The sequence below is a fragment of the Scyliorhinus torazame genome, chromosome 25 (genome assembly GCF_047496885.1).
Source record: "Scyliorhinus torazame isolate Kashiwa2021f chromosome 25, sScyTor2.1, whole genome shotgun sequence".
Taxonomy (NCBI): Eukaryota; Metazoa; Chordata; class Chondrichthyes; order Carcharhiniformes; family Scyliorhinidae; genus Scyliorhinus; species Scyliorhinus torazame.
The window spans coordinates 7565259-7582074 of NC_092731.1; the positions used below are offsets into that span (position 1 = coordinate 7565259).

At 55.8% G+C, this 16816-nt stretch overlaps 1 protein-coding gene across 4 annotated transcripts in view; it reads left to right on the plus strand.

The window, feature by feature from the left end:
* The window catches only part of LOC140402281 (uncharacterized), a 285684-nt gene that overhangs the window by 107796 nt on the left and 161072 nt on the right, over nucleotides 1-16816 (plus strand). For all 4 annotated transcript variants that reach the window (XM_072489930.1, XM_072489929.1, XM_072489931.1 and 1 more), the window contains one exon: nucleotides 14933-15033. In XM_072489930.1, coding sequence (XP_072346031.1) covers nucleotides 14933-15033 — 101 coding nt within the window. The remainder of the gene's footprint in view (nucleotides 1-14932; nucleotides 15034-16816) is intronic.

The following is a 16816-nucleotide window of genomic DNA, read 5'->3' on the forward strand; positions in this document are numbered from 1 at the left end:
ACCTGGTCCCACAGCATCAACTCTGATAGGAATTATTACGAATTGCTGTTTGCATTTGACATGTTTCTGAGGTGCCTGTTTCTGTGAGGGACACTCTCATAATTATAATTATAATCATCTTTATTGTCACAAGTAGGCTTACATTAACACTGCAATGAAGTTACTGTGAAAAGCCCCTAGTCGCCACATTCCGGCGCCTGTTCGGGTACACAGAGGGAGAATTCAGAATGTCCAATTCACCTAACAGCACGTCTTTCGGGACTTGTGGGAGGAAACCGGAGCACCCGGAGGAAACATGGGCTGCACGGGAGCACAGTGGTTAGCACAATTGCCTCACAGCTCCAGGGTCCCAGGTTCAATTCCCGGCTTGGGTCACTGTCTGTGCGGAGTCTGCACATCCTCCCCGTGTGTGCGTGGGTTTCCTCCGGGTGCTCCGGTTTCCTCCCACAGTCCAAAGATGCGCGGGTTAGGCGGATTGGACATGATAAAGTGCCGTTAGTGTCTGAAAAGGTTAAGTGGGGGATAGGGTAGATGCGTGGGCTTGAGTAGGGTGCTCTTTGTAAGGGCCGGTGCAGACTCGATGGGCCGAATGGCCTCCTTCTGCACTGTAAATTCTATGATTCTGTCCCAAAATGCTTGACAGCAAAAGTATTTTTGAAATCCAGTCAATGTTATAATGGGGACACAGTGGTTAGCACTGCTGCCTCACAGTGCCAGGGACCTGGGTTCGATTCCGGCCTCGGGTCACTGTCTGTGCGGAGTCTGCACGTTATCCCCGTGTCTGCGTGGGTTTCCTCCGGGTGCTCCGGTTTGCCTCTAATAAGGGGATAGGGGTTATGGGGAGAAGGTAGGAGAATGGGGATGAGAAAATATCAGCCATGATTGAATGGCGGAGCAGACTCGATGGGCCGAGTGGCCTAATTCTGCTCCTGTGTCTTGTGGTCTGATGGAGGGGCAGCTGGTTTGTGCCCCAGCGGCCCCTGCACCGTCTGGCTCTGCCAGCCCTGGCAGCTCCCCATGGTCCGCACCATCTTGTCGATGCCCTTGGCGATGCTCCTCAGTGACTGGGCCACGCTCTGCAGCGCCCCGGCAATGCCCACCTGAGAGCCGGGACATGTCCCACAGAACCTCGTCAAGGTCAGCCTGGTACTAGGTGACATCCTGCAGTGATAATGTGGACTGGGGTGGGCACAGTACAAAGTCTCACAACACCAGGTTAAAGTCCAACAGGTTTGTTTCAAACACTAGCTTTCGGAGCGCTGCTCCTTCCTCAGGTGAATGAAGAGGTCTGTTCCAGAAACACATATATAGACAAATTCAAAGATGCCAGACAATGCTTGGAATGCGACCATTAGCAGGTGATTAAATCTTTACAGATCCAGAGATGGGGTAACCCCAGGTTAAAGAGGTGTGAATTGTACCAAGCCAGGACAGTTGGTAGGATTTCGCAGGCCAGATGGTGGGGGATGAATGTAATGCGACATGAATCCCAGGTCCCGGTTGAGGCCGCACTCGTGTGCGGAACTTGGCTATAAGTTTCTGCTCGGCGATTCTGCGTTGTCGCGCGTCCTGAAGGCCGCGTTGGAGAACGCTTACCCGGAGATCAGAGGCTGAATGCCCTTGACTACTGAAGTGTTCCCCGACTGGAAGGGAACATTCCTGCCTGGTGATTGTCGCGCGATGTCCGTTCATTCGTTGTCGCAGCGTCTGCATGGTCTCGCCAATGTACCACGCTTCGGGACATCCTTTCCTGCAGCGTGATCTCCGGGTAAGCGTTCTCCAAGGCGGACTTCAGGACGCGCGACAACGCAGAATCGCCGAGCAGAAACGTATAGCCAAGTTCCGCACACATGGGGGTGGTGGGGAGTTCCTGCCTCCACCTGATGTACATCAGCAGCAGTGTGGTGCTCACCAGACTGTGCCCCAGGGGCCTGACCACTAACATGTCCCACCGAGGTGCGTGTACCTGAGCTGGTGGCCCGTCCTCGGAGCTCTCCTCCGAGTTGGTCTCGGAGTCAGGCGAGGGGCCGCCCGGGATGGTTGGGGGTCGCATGGAGAGTTGGGGGGGTGCTCTTGTGGGAGGGGGGAGGGGGGGAATGTTGGTGTCTACTCACTGGTGCTGCCCAGCACTGGAGGCCAGTACTCCTGGTCCCACTCCCGGAGCTCACGGCTGTCGCCACCTCGTCCCAGGCAGCACTGGCTGCTCTGTGGCTGACCCGGACCGGGGAACAGGACATCGCTCCTGGCCTCCACCGCGTCAAGCAGCCTCCCCAGGTCAGCGTCCCCGACTCTTGGGACCGGTCTCCTGGGCACCATTGTTGCGAGCTGGCTGGGGTTTGCTGAGCAAAGTGCAGCTTCGCTGCTGCTCGACCTTGTTAGCGGGGAGCCTGGCGCGCACGGCCCCGGCGAATCAGCTGGTGAGCCTTCATTTGCGGCCTCGTTAAGCGGACCAATAAAGGTTGAATTGTGTTGCCGGCCTGGCTTGGCTGAGAGCCGGGAAGCTGGCTGCAATTCGCACTCACTACCACACTTAGAAATCTTTCCAGAGAATCGCGCTCTTAAGGTGCGATCTACCGGCCACGTTACGCCCAAAGGTCAGCGCCATGTCGCCAGTAGATGCCGGGGGATCACTCTTCTGGGATCTATCCGCTCGTCACGCCTCGCGAGATCTAATGTGATCTGGTGAAACATTGCGATGTGAATCCCACCCATTGTGGGCAGGATCACTTTTTAGCCAATCTGCATATCGGAGTGAGACAGCTAGCCTCACTCTGACATGTAACCAAGGCGTGGGATCTAACCCCCTCGCCTTGGCAATCTCGGGCGAGCGCAACCAGCGCTGGTCTTCGCAAACAGGGACCAGACGGAATGGCACTGGCGGGGGTCTCCCAGGGGATCGGAGGCCCTCAGGTGTTTGCCCTCATGGGCAGGGTGGCGCCCTGACATTGCTGGTGTCACCTGGACACCTTGACACTGCCACCTGGGTGCCAGCCTGGCACTGCCAAGGTGCCAAGCTGGCATTTTCCCCGCACTCCGGAACGGGTCTGTAAAATGGCCAAATGGACAGGAACTGGGGTTTTGTTCCCAACCTTTTTCCTGATCGATTGAACTATCAGAAGCCAGGGCATATCCGTCAATCCCATCCCTCCCGAAATCACCCACCCAGACCCCATGGCCTGTCCCATCATGGATCCGACCAGTTAATCTCCTCAGTGCATGTTTCTGAGGAGTGCGACAAGAGTACCAAGGTCACTCTGCACCCACTGTCACAGCTCCGTTAATGAACTCTGCTTCTCATCAGGTGGGAAAGTAAGTTGTGAAGAAGACATAAGGAGCCTTCAGAGGGACACAGGCAGGTTAAGCGAGTGAGAGAATTTGGCCGGCGGAGTACAATGTGGGAAAATGTGAACTTGTCCAATTTGGCAGGAAGGTGAGAAAAGCAGCTTATTATCTAAATGGGGAGAGATTGCAGAACTCTGAGATACAGAGGGATCTGGCTGTCCTGGTACATTAATCACAAAATATTAGTTTGCAGGCACAGCGGGTGATTAGGAAGACAAGTGGAATGTTGTTGTTTATTGCCAGGGGAATGGAATATAAAAGTTGGGATGTTTTACTAGTTATCCAGAGTGTTGGTGTGACCACATCTGGAGTGCAGTTTTGTTCCCCTATTTAAGGATACAGTTGCATTCAGCAAGTGTTCACTTGACCGATCACTGGGATGAAGGGGTTATGTTTACGGGAAAAGGTGGACAGGCTGCGCCTGTGTCCATTGGAGTTTGGAAGAATGGGAGATGATCCTATCAAAATATAAAAGATCCTGAGGGGACTTGACAGGGTGGGTTCAGAGATGTTTCCTCTTCGGGAGAGGTTGGGGGACACAGTCTAAAAATTATCGCTCCCCCCCCCCTTTATGACAGGAAAAAAACCAAATTCTTTCAAGAGGGCTGTGAATCTTTGGAACTCTCTTCGTCGGAGAGGGGTGGAGGTAAGGGGCTGGGTTCTCCACTCCCTGACCCCGAAATCGCGTTGGGCAATGGGGCGGAGTATCCGTTTCGGGGCCGAAAACGGGAGCCGCGGCAGTTTTTAAATTCTCCGCACCCCCGAAAGTACGCAGCGCCAAGTATGAAATGAAATGAAAATCGCTTATTGTCACAAGTAGGCTTCAAATGAAGTTACTGTGAAAAGCCCCTAGTCGCCACATTGCGGCGCCTGTTCGGGGAGGCTGGCCATTGCCTGAGCCCCGCCCCGCGATGCTCCGTTGCCGACCGGCCGAATTCCCGACGGCGTGGGCCTCTCATGGTCCCACCGTCCGGGATCCTCTCAAGGCGGCTGCGGACTCCGTCCGGGGACGCCACAGTCGGGGGAGGGCCGATCGGTGGGCGGGGGTCGCGGGGGGGGGAGGCTTCATTCGGGGCTGGGGCAATGTGAGCGGCCGATCCGGGGCACTATTTTGCCGGTCCATGTCCACGGGCTGAGTCTGCCATGGAGCACGCGCGGTCGCTGGAGGCCGCCATCCTGCGCATGCGCGGCCTCGTAACCGGACGTGCGGGGTGCCGTATCGAGCTCTGCGCTGCCTCCCTGCTAGCCCCCAGCAAAACGGCAAAACGGTGGCCGTTATGTGCCAGTTTTCCTGGTGTAAAAGGCCACCGTTTTCACACCGGAGTGAGGACCTAGGGCGAAATTCTCCCCCAACGGCGGGATGCCCGCCGACTGGCGCCAAAGCCGGCGCAAATCAGACGGGCATCGTGCCGGCAAAAAGGTGCGGAAGTCTCCGCATCTTTGGCGGCCTAGCCCCAACATTGAGGGGCTAGGCCGACGCCGGAGGGATTTCCGCCCCGCCAGCTGGCGGAAATGGCGTTTGTTGCCCCGCCAGCTGGCGCGGAAATGCGGCGCATGCGCGGGAGCGTCAGCGGCCGCTGTCAGTTTCCCCGCGCATGCGCGGGAGCGTCAGCGGCCGCCGAAAGTTTCCCGCGCATGCGCAGTGGGGAGAGTCTCTTCCGCCTCCGCCATGGTGGAGGCCGTAGCGGAGGCGGAAGGGAAAGAGTGCCCCCACGGCACAGGCCCGCCCGCGGATCGGTGGGCCCCGATCGCGGGCCAGGCCACCGTGGGGGCACCCCCCGGGGTCAGATCACCCCGTGACCCCCCCCCAGGACCCCGGAGCCCGCCCACGCCGCCTGGTCCCGCCGGTAAATACCAGGTTTGATTTACGCCGGCGGGACAGGCAGTTTCTGGGCGGGACTTCGGCCCATCCGGGCCGGAGAATCCAGCGGGGGGTCCCGCCAACCGGCGCGGCTGGATTCCCGCCCCCGCCCAATCTCCGGGAGCGGCGACTTCGGCGGGGGCGGGGGCGGGATTCACGGCGGCCAACGGCCATTCTCCGACCCGGCGGGGGGTCGGAGAATGACGCCCCTAGTCTCCAAAATGGAGAATCCAGACCTGGGGCGAGATTCTCCGACCCCCCACCGGGTCGGAGAATCGCCGGGGGCTGACGTGAATCCCGCCCCTGCCGGTTGCCGAAGTCTCCGGCACCGGATATTCGGCGTGGGCGGGAATTGCGCCGCGCCGGTTGGCGGCCCCCCCCCCCGCGATTCTCCGGCCCGGATGGGCTGAGGTCCCGCCGCTAAAATGCCTATCCCGCCGGCATAAATTAAACCACCTATCTTACCGGCGGGAAAAGGCGGCACGGGCGGGCTCCGGGGTCCTGGGGGGGGCACGGGGCGATCTGGCCCCGGGGGGTGCCCCCACGGTGGCCTGGCCCGCGATCGGGGCCCACCGATCCGCGGGCGGGCCTGTGCCGTGGGGGCACTCTTTCCCTTCCGCCTTCGCCACGGTCTCCACCATGGTGGAGGCGGAAGAGACTCCCTCCACTGCGCATGCAAGGGAAACTGTCAGCGGCCGCTTACGCTCCCGACCATGCGCTGCCCGGAGATGTCATTTCCGTGCCAGCTGGCGGGGCGGAAATTCGTCCGGCGCGGGCCTAGCCCCTTAAGGTTGGATCTCGGCCCCCAAAGATGCGGAGCATTCCGCACCTTTGGGGCGGCGCGATGCCCGACTGATTTGCGCCGTTTGGGGCGCCAGTCGGCGGACATCGCGCCGATACCGGAGAATTTCGCCCCTGGATCTTTGAAAAATGTTAAGGCAGAGGTAGATAGGTTCTTGACCAGCGAGGGAGTCAAAGGTTATCGGGGGGGCTGGTGGAATGCGGGGTTGAGATTCCAAGCAGATGAGCCATGGTCTTATTGGATGGCGGAGCAGGCTCGAGGGGCCGAATGGCCTTCTCCTGCTCCTAATCCGGATGGTGTGAAATCCTTGAATGACATTCCTCTCTCACTGACAGCCACAATCCAACTATTTCTCCCGGCCAAGGTGCCATTGTGCATATTTAAGATCCTCTACGCCATGGTGTGATGAACGGTTATCGTATTACTGTACCCTTATCATCATGTCAGGTGATGTCCCCTTTAAGACCGGGCTTGGAACCCTGGGGGACTCCGCCTCTGGCTCCGCCCACCTGGGAGCCGTATATAAGGGGCCGCCTTGTGGGCGGCACCCAGTAAGCACCCGTCTCAGCACCAGGCTAGTTCTTAGCTTATTAAAGCCTTCTTTACCGTTTACTCTCTAAGCGTCGTTATCGAGAGTACAACAGATGGTTTCTAAAACTCACGTCCTGCATCGCAGCCACTGAAACGAAGATCAGTCTTTCAAATGTGTTCACATGGTTCTGTAACGAGCACGAGGAGTATTTAATGATAGGCCTGACTCATCTTGGCAGAAACTATTTCAATCCTTGCGTAGTTAAGGGTGGAACAACAGGCAACTTCCTGGACAGGAAGTGGTTCTATTGATGCGAAGGGAGCCTTGTTTTAACGCAGCTGCCCTTGACCGCCCCCCTAACCCTTGGAGGCCTTCACTGTGTGGAGCGAGCCAGCGAGAGTCAGAGTGCAGATTGGTTTCGAATGTGGGAGATTGCCTCTCAGACACAGGAGAAAAAAACCTTCTCATGAGATGAGAGAGAGTCACAATTTCCCAAAGGACAGCCAATTGCGCAGTCGTTACAAAGTTGTACAATAAATAGAGGAGAGGAGAGATAGTTCTCTTTAGCCCACACAGGCTGCCTCGAAGGTCACGGGATACTGCGCAGGCATGTTAGCCATTACTCTGCCCCTGCTTTGATTGGAGGAGCTTTATGTTGGTCCTGTTGACTCGGCCACCCTTTAGGCGGGAATGATTGCTGATTTAGTTGGGAATGTGAGACAAAGGGAGAGGAAAATCGACCACCACTTCTTTCTCTATCGTGAATTGAATTAACAGCACAAAAACAGGCCATTCGGCCCATCTGTTCCAACATAACATAGAACATACAGTGCAGAAGGAGGCCATTCGGCCCATCGAGTCTGCACCGACCCACTTAAGCCCTTACTTCCACCCTATCCCCGTAACCCAATAACCCCAGCTAACCTTTTTGGTCACGAAGGGCAATTTATCGTGGCCAATCCACCTAATCTGCACGTCTTTGGACTGTGGGAGGAAACCGGAGCACCCGGAGGAAACCCACGCACACACGGGGAGAACGTGCAGACTCCGCACAGACAGTGACCCAAGCTGGGAATCGAACCCGGGTCCCTGGCGCTGTGAAGCCACCATGCTAACCACTGTGCTACCGTGCTGTTGTTCCGTGCTGGTGTCTCTGCTCCACACGAGCCTCCACCCACCCCCTCTTCATCTTCCCCCATCAGCAGATCTGTCTTATTCTTTCTTTTCCCTCATGTGTATATCCGGCTTCCCCATGAGATATATCCCCGGGGGAGCGAGTCCCACATTCTCCCCACTCCCCGTGGGAGCGAGTTCCACATTCTCCTCACTCCCCGTGGGAGCGAGTCCCACATTCTCCCCACTCCCCGTGGGAGCGAGTTCCACATTCTTCTCACTCCCCGTGGGAGCGAGTCCCACATTCTCCCCACTCCCCGTGGGAGCGAGTTCCACATTCACCCCACTGCTTGTGGGAGCGAGTTCCACATTCTCCCCACTCCCTGTGGGAACAAGTCCCACATTCTCCCCACTCCCTGTGGGAGCGAGTCCCACATTCTCCCCACTCCCCGTGGGAGCGAGTTCCACATTCTCCCCACTCCCTGTGGGAGCGAGTTCCACATTCTCCCCACTCCCTGTGGGAGCGAGTCCCACATTCTCCCCACTCCCTGTGGGAGCGAGTTCCACATTCTCCCCACTCCCGGTGGGAGCGAGTCCCACATTCTCCCCACATCCCGTGGGAGCGAGTTCCACATTCTCCCCACTCCCCGTGGAAGCGAGTCCCACATTCTCCCCACTCCCCGTGGGAGCGAGTTCCACATTCTCCCCACTCCCCGTGGGAGCGAGTTCCACATTCTCCCCACTCCCTGTGGGAGCGAGTCCCACATTCTCCCCACTCCCCGTGGGAGCGAGTCCCATATCCTCCTCACTCCCTGTGGGAGCGAGTTCCACATTCTCCCCCCTCCCCGTGGGAGCGAGTCCCACATTCTCCCCACTCCCTGTGGGAGCGAGTCCCACATTCTCCCCACTCCCTGTGGGAGCGAGTTCCACATTCTCCCCACTCCCTGTGGGAGCGAGTTCCACATTCTCCCGACTCCCGGTGGGAGCGAGTCCCACATTCTCCCCACTCCCGGTGGGAGCGAGTCCCACATTCTCCCCACTCCCTGTGGTAGCGAGTCCCACATTCTCCCCACTCCTGTGGGAACGAGTTCCACATTCTCCCCACTCCTGTGGGAACGAGTTCCACATTCTCCCCACTCCCCGTGGGAGCGAGTCCCACATTCTCCCCACTCCTGTGGGAGCGAGTCCCACATTCTCCCCACTCCCCGTGGGAGCGAGTCCCACATTCTCCCCACTCCCTGTGGGAGCGAGTCCCACATTCTCCCCACTCCCCGTGGGAGCGAGTCCCACATTCTCCCCACTCCCCGTTGGAGCGAGTCCCACATCCTCCTCACTCCCTGTGGGAGCGAGTTCCACATTCTCCCCACTCCCGGTGGGAGCGAGTCCCACATTCTCCCCACTCCCTGTGGTAGCGAGTCCCACATTCTCCCCACTCCCCGTTGGAGCGAGTCCCACATTCTCCCCACTCCCTGTGGGAGCGAGTTCCACATTCTCCCCACTCCCTGTGGGAGCGAGTCCCACATTCTCCCCACTCCCCGTGGGAGCGAGTCCCATATCCTCCTCACTCCCTGTGGGAGCGAGTTCCACATTCTCCCCCCTCCCCGTGGGAGCGAGTCCCACATTCTCCCCACTCCCTGTGGGAGCGAGTCCCACATTCTCCCCACTCCCTGTGGGAGCGAGTTCCACATTCTCCCCACTCCCTGTGGGAGCGAGTTCCACATTCTCCCGACTCCCGGTGGGAGCGAGTCCCACATTCTCCCCACTCCCGGTGGGAGCGAGTCCCACATTCTCCCCACTCCCTGTGGTAGCGAGTCCCACATTCTCCCCACTCCTGTGGGAACGAGTTCCACATTCTCCCCACTCCTGTGGGAACGAGTTCCACATTCTCCCCACTCCCCGTGGGAGCGAGTCCCACATTCTCCCCACTCCTGTGGGAGCGAGTCCCACATTCTCCCCACTCCCCGTGGGAGCGAGTCCCACATTCTCCCCACTCCCTGTGGGAGCGAGTCCCACATTCTCCCCACTCCCCGTGGGAGCGAGTCCCACATTCTCCCCACTCCCCGTTGGAGCGAGTCCCACATCCTCCTCACTCCCTGTGGGAGCGAGTTCCACATTCTCCCCACTCCCCGTGGGAGCGAGTTCCACATTCTCCCCACTCCCTGTGGGAGCGAGTTCTCGCTAGCAATGGTAGTGGACGGACCCGCAATGGAGAATCCTGACGTCTATTTTTCCCGCAGTGGCAACGTATTCTCCTGATCCTATCAAACCTCCTCATAATCTTCATGACCTTCTGCGCCTCACTCCCTGTTCTGGGGAAAGACCTCAGCTGATGGCCTTTCCTGATGGGTGTAATTCATTCATTTCAGCACCTTCCTCGTAAGTCTTCCTTTTGCACTTTCTGCAATGCCTCAATATCCTCTTTAAAATTATGGAGACGGGAGCTGAGTGTATTCCAAGTGTGTTCTCACTCAGCTTTGATGCAAGGTTAATGTCACTTTGCTGCTTTTAAATTCTATCCTCTCCTGAAGTGAACATCAGTCCTGGTTTAGCTTCGGTAAGAAACCGGTTAATCTACGAGCATCATAGTGGGGCCTTAATTAACAAGCCAAAGATGGACAGAAAGCTGGATTGAGGGTTGACAGTTGGTTGGTGTGCAGAGTTCAGTGGCATACCGAACGGTGCGCGGAACATCTCTGAGCTGTACACACCCTTCGCGTCTCTCTGGAGCTAAGCAGAAGAGAGTGTTTCGCTGAAATGAAGTGAGGACTCACTGGGGTTACGGAGCTTGCCAGGGTGCTTGCTGCAGTTGGCAGTGACGGAACCCAGAATGCTCGTCCGACAGGAGAGCGGACAAGTGATAAAAAAGTTGCAATTTCCCAATTTGAGGAGGGGTCACTGGGGCCGCTCTGGGAGCAGATGGTTTGAATTCCATTTTGCTCGCTAAGGCATGCAAGATATTTAATCTGCTCGATGGGTTCTGAGCGCTGCCCGGGTTGTGGCCGGCACTGAGGCAGCGTTTGAGCTGAGTGGCTGTAAGGAGCTGGAACGACGTCTCCCCCCATCTTGGGGACCCAGATTCAAATCTGCCCCCTGTCCCTTGGATCTAAAGGTGGTCTTTACATTGCGGTGGGCGACAGATACACAAGCCTTCTCATCAGTACAACATTCCTCATTGTGAACACGCTCTCTCCATCTGAATCCGGTGGTTAAGTGCAGGATAACGTGGTTGATACCAGGGTTATTCCTTAGGTTATGCCTATTCCTTCAAGGAAAGGACTCTTTATTCCATTGCCGTGACTTTCCAAAATGTTTTACACCCAATGAATTTCTTTTGAATTGTAGCCATTTATTCTTCCACAAACAAATCCTGGTCAAATATCTCACCACAGGGCAGTAGGGCGGCGCAGTGGTTAGCACTGCAGTCTCACGGCACCAAGGTCCCAGGTTCGATCCCGGCCCTGGGTCACTGTCCGTGTGGAGTTTGCACATTCTTCCCGTGTCTGTGTGGGTCTCACCCCCACAACCCAAAGCTGTGCAGGCTAGGGGGATTGGCCACGCTAAATTGCCCCTTCACTGGAAAAAATGAATTGGGTACTCTAAATTTATAAAAACAAAACTATCTCACCACAAATGTTCCTCAAACACCAATTCGGATGGATGACCAGCCAATCACAGCGAGTGGTTGGGGTCTGGAATGTACGGACAGGATGTGTGGTGGAGGCAGGTTCAATCGAGGTGGTCAAGAGGGCATTGGGTGGTTATTTGAATAGAAACAGTGTGCAGGGGGTACGGGGTGTTGCCAATTTGCACCGGAGACGCCAATAATGTTGCCCTTTTTAACATTGGGTGATATTGCTTTCAGAGTCGGCAGGTATCAGACGAGACCACCACAAGGTTCAACCGGATATTGATCAAAGACCCAACAACCAGTCAGTTAGTTCAAGTTCAATAATAGTTTATTTACAGACAAGATTAACTCTCACGTGCAACATAAAAACACTACTAGCTAAATTACACCTAACACTACAACAACCTGTACTTAACGTCAGGCACCCGGCTTTGGCAGAGGAACAAGGACTTTGTTCGGATCTGGAGCGACTGGGTCCGGAGAAGTAACTTTGGTTCTGCTGGGCTCATCCGTCTGGTAGCGATCGTTGGTCTTGAACTTGCTTCTGGTCGCGGTGCTGCAGGTGGCTTCAGGTATAGGCCCGGCCAAAGAGTGTCGGTGTGCCAGGGCCAAAAGAGATGGAACACACGGCAGTGTCTCTCTTTATCCTTTGGGGGTTTCGCGCTCTTTTGGGCGGTCCTTGGCTTTGGACCCAATAATTCGTCAGGCTTCGATTACTGCCTTCGATTTGAGCCAATAAGGGTCGGTTGCCTTGATGGCTGGGCGTGTCCTGATCGGTCATTGACCGTGGCTGTTTGGGCTCCCTGGGTGAAGGGAGTGGCGCCAATGTGTCTGGAACTGTATCTGATACCTGAGTACCGGTCCTTTGTCCTGGGGAAATGGGCCATTAGAATGTAAATCGGCTAGGGGTTTCCAAACTGTCTGGTTCTCTGTTAGCAAATATACATTTCGGCTCTGAGTTTGCCTGAATCCTGTATTGGCCATATTTCCCTTGAGTCTTTGCAAGTGCCCATGTTTACTTTGTAAGTGGCCATCCCAGATGGCTACAGGGGAGAAAGGCAAGGGGATGGCACTAATTCGCGATGCTTATATGAAGAGTGGGTGCAGACAGGATGGGCCGAATGGGCTCCTCCTGCACCGTAACAATTGTAGGGTTTGTGATTAAAGGGGAGATGTTAGTCAGGCAATTGAGAGAAAGCTGAACTGGATTTGCTGAATATTGTCGGAGTTTGCATCTTTTTGAAAGGATGGAAGGAATCTCGCTCTGAATCCCCTCGGAATAGTGCAGCACTCCCTCAGCCTGGCCCCCCGAGGTGCCACCCAAAACCGTCAGCTTTCAGTGGGCACACGAATTGTCTTTGTAAAGCACTGCCGTTGTATCTAGGCTGGTCCTTCCGTGCAGGCCTGAGAGGGTGCTATACTGCTGCACTTACCGTTCCCCAGAGCAGATATTAAACCAAGGCCGAGGCCTTTCTGAATTTTTTTTCAAATTAAGGGGCAATTTAGCGCGGCCAATCCACCTACCCTGCCCATCTTTGTGTTGTGGAGGTGAAACCCACGCAGACACGGGGGGAATGTGCAAACTCCACACGGACAGTGACCCGGGACCGGGATCGAACCTGCGACCTCGGCGCCGTGAGGCAGCAGTGCTAACCACCGCCACCGTGCCGCCCCAAGAAGGCCTAGTCCTGATGGTTGTAATGGAACAAACATTTCATCAAACGATTGGGAGAATAACATTCCTCCCTCAACCAACACCTGGGGCGTCATTCTCCGACCCCCCAGCAGGTCGGAGAATGGCCGTTGGCCGCCGTGAATCCCGCCCCCGCCGGTTGCCGAAGTCTCCGGTACCGGAGATTGGGCGGGGGCGGGAATCGGGCCGTGCCGGTTGGCGGGCCCCCCCCGCTCAATTCTCCGGCCCGGATGGGCCGAAGTCCCGCCGAGAAATTGCCTGTCTTGCCGGCGTAAATTAAAGTAGGTATTTACCGGCGGGACAAGGCGGCGCGGGCGGGCTCCGGGGTCCTGGGGGGGGCGCGGGGCGATCTGACCCCGGGGGGTGCCCCCACGGTGGCCTGGCCCGCGATCAGGGCCCACCGAACCGCGGGCGGGCCTGTGCCGTGGGGGCACTCTTTCCCTTCCACCTCCGCCACGGCCTCCACCATGGCGGAGGCGGAAGAGACTCCCTCCACTGCGCATGCGCGGGAAACTGTCAGTGGCCGCTGACGCTCCCGCGCATGCGCCGCCCCGACATGTCATTTCCGCGCCAGCTGGCGGGGCAACAAAGGCCGTTTCCGCCAGCTGGCGGGGCGGAAATCCCTCTGGCGCCGGCCTAGCCCCTCAATGTTGGGGCTCGGCCCCCAAAGATGCGGAGCATTCCGCACCTTTGGGGCGGCGCGATGCCCGTCTGATTGGCGCCGTTTTGGGCGCCAGTCGGCGGACATCGCGCCGTTGGGGGAGAATTTCGCCCCACAAATCAGCCGGTCATTTATCCAATCACGATCTGTGGGCTATCTGACACTAAATTAATTCCCGCGTTCACCCACCTAACAATGAATTCCATCGGATGTGAGCGTTTGGGAGTATGTCTGGGAGATTTAACACGGGCCTAACCTTTCTGGCCCACTCGATGGGGTCTCACTGGTTACGGAAAGTTTTCCGATTCAGGCCCCGACTCCCGACACTGGAGCACCAAAACCTGGGATGACATTTCTACTGCGCTACAGAGGGAGCCCCGCCTGACCTCTCAGGGTGAATGTAAGAACTCCATCGCCAATATTGTTGAAGAGCAGATCGGGCATTCCGCTGGCGTTGTGGCCAATATTTATTCCTCACCAACAACACTGCAAAAAATGTTTTAATTAATTAATAATCTCACTATATGTAGTCAAGAAGGCATACGGCATGCTTGCCTTCATTGGCCGGGGCATTGAGTATAAGAATTGGCAAGTCATGTTGCAGCTGTATAGAACCTGAGTTCGGCCACACTTGGAGTATAGTGTTCAATTCTGGTCGCCACACTACCAGAAGGATGTGGAGGCTTTAGAGAGGGTGCAGAAGAGATTTACCAGGATGTTGCCTGGTATGGAGGGCATTAGCTATGAGGAGAGGTTGAATAAACTCGGTTTGTTCTCACTGGAACGACGGAGGTTGAGGGGAGACCTGATAGAGGTCTACAAAATTATGAGGGGCATAGACAGAGTGGATGGTCAGAGGCTTTTCCCCAGGGTAGAGGGGTCAATTACTAGGGCACATAGGTTTAAGGAGCGAGGGGCAAGGTTTAGAGGAGATGTATGTCTCCTCTAATTTTTTTACACAGAGGGTAGTGGGTGCCTGGAACTCGCTACCGGAGGAGGTGGTGGAAGCAGGGACGATAGTGACATTTAAGGGGCACCTTGACAAATGCATGAATAGGATGGGAATAGAGGGATACGGACCCAGGAAGTGTAGAAGATTTTAGTTTAGACGGGCAGCATGGTCGGCACAGGCTTGGAGGGCCGAAGGGCCTGTTCCTGTGCTGTACTTTTCTTTGTTCTTTGATACGTTAGTATAGAGGCTGCTACACTCAGAGTCACCATTGCATGTGTTACGTCACCTTCTGTTTGTTTCGTTACAACATAAATGGTGTCACTCACCCAGTCACTGTTGTGTCTGCAGGACTATCTGGGCTGTATAATCGACTGTGAAGAATTACCTCTGAAACCAGATGAAGTGAACACCTTATTCTGTAACATCGAAGATATTTACCAGTTCAACAGGTGGGTACCTTGGAGCGGGGGAGGTGCGGGGGAACCATGGTCGCCATGGTCGATGGGATGGCAGCTCCGCCCCTCTGTCATTTCAAACTCTGTCTGTGCATCAATATTGAAATAATCCCAGTTGCAGCGAAATACACCCAGAGTGCTGTAAGGGAGGGAGTGAAGGATCGTCCGATATATTTCCAAGTCAGGATGGTGAGTGTGGGAAAATGGGTGAGAATTAGACGGGCCGATAAACAGTTGTGCTCTCACTAACAGATAGCTCAGTGAGCAGAATGCTCAGTTACAGTCCCATCACTCCATCAACCCACCACCCAATCGGCCCATTGCCCCATTACCCATTTGCCCCATCACCCCAATAGCCCATCGCCCATTGCCCCATTCCCCATCTCCCCATCACCCCACCACCCAATCGGCCATTACCCCAATACACAATTGCCCCATTACCCCAATACACAATTGCCCCATTACCTCATCAACCCATTGCCCCATCGCCCCATTCCCAATCGCTCCCTTACCTCATCACCACATTACCCCAATGGCCCATTACCCAATTGCCCCTTCACTCCATTACCCAATTGACCCACTACTAAATAGCCCCCTTACCCAATCACCCCATTGCCCCATTAACCAATCGCCCCATCACTCCATTACCCAATTGCCCCATTACTAAATCGCCCCAATACTCCATCGCCCCATCACTCCATTACCCAATTGCCCCATTACTAAATCGACTCAATACTCCATCGCCCCATCTCTCCATTACCCAATTGCCCCATTACTAAATCGCCCCAATACTCCATCGCCCCATCTCTCCATTACCCAATTGCCCCATTACTAAATCGCCCCAATACTCCATCGCCCCATCACTCCATTACCCAATTGCCCCATTACTAAATCGCCCCAATACTCCATCGCCCCATCTCTCCTTTACCCAATTGCCCCATTACTAAATCGCCCCAATACTCCATCGCCCCATCTCTCCATTACCCAATTGCCCCATTACTAAATCGCCCCAATACTCCATTGCCCCATCACTCCATTACCCAATTGCCCCATTACTAAATCGCCCCAATACTCCATTGCCCCATCACTCCATTACCCAATTGCCCCATTACTAAATCGCCCCAATACTCCATTGCCCCATCACTCCATTACCCAATTGCCCCACTACTAGATCGTCCCCTTACCCAATCACCCCATTGCCCCATTAACCAATCGCCCCATCACTCCATTACCCAATTGCCCCATTACTAAATCGCCCCAATACTCCATCTCCCCATCACCCCACCACCCAATCGGCCATTACCCCATTACCCATTTGCCCCACCACCCCAATAGCCAATCGCCCATTGACCCATCCCCATCTCCCCATTACCCCACCACCCAATCGGCCATTACCCCATTGCCCCATCACTCCATTGTCTCATCACCCAATCGGCCATTACCCCAATACACAATTGCCCCATTACCCCATCAACCCATTGCCCCATCACCCCATTCCCAATCGCTCCCTTACCTCATCGCCACATTACCCCAACAGCCCATTACCCAATTGCCCCTTCACTCTATTACCCAATTGCCCCATTACTAAATCGCCCCAATACTCCATCGCCCCATCTCTCCTTTACCCAATTGCCCCATTACTAAATCGCCCCAATACTCCATCGCCCCATCTCTCCTTTACCCAATTGCCCCATTACTAAATCGCCCCAATACTCCATCGCCCCATCACTCCTTTACCCAATTGCCCCATTACTAAATCGCCCCAATACTCCATCGC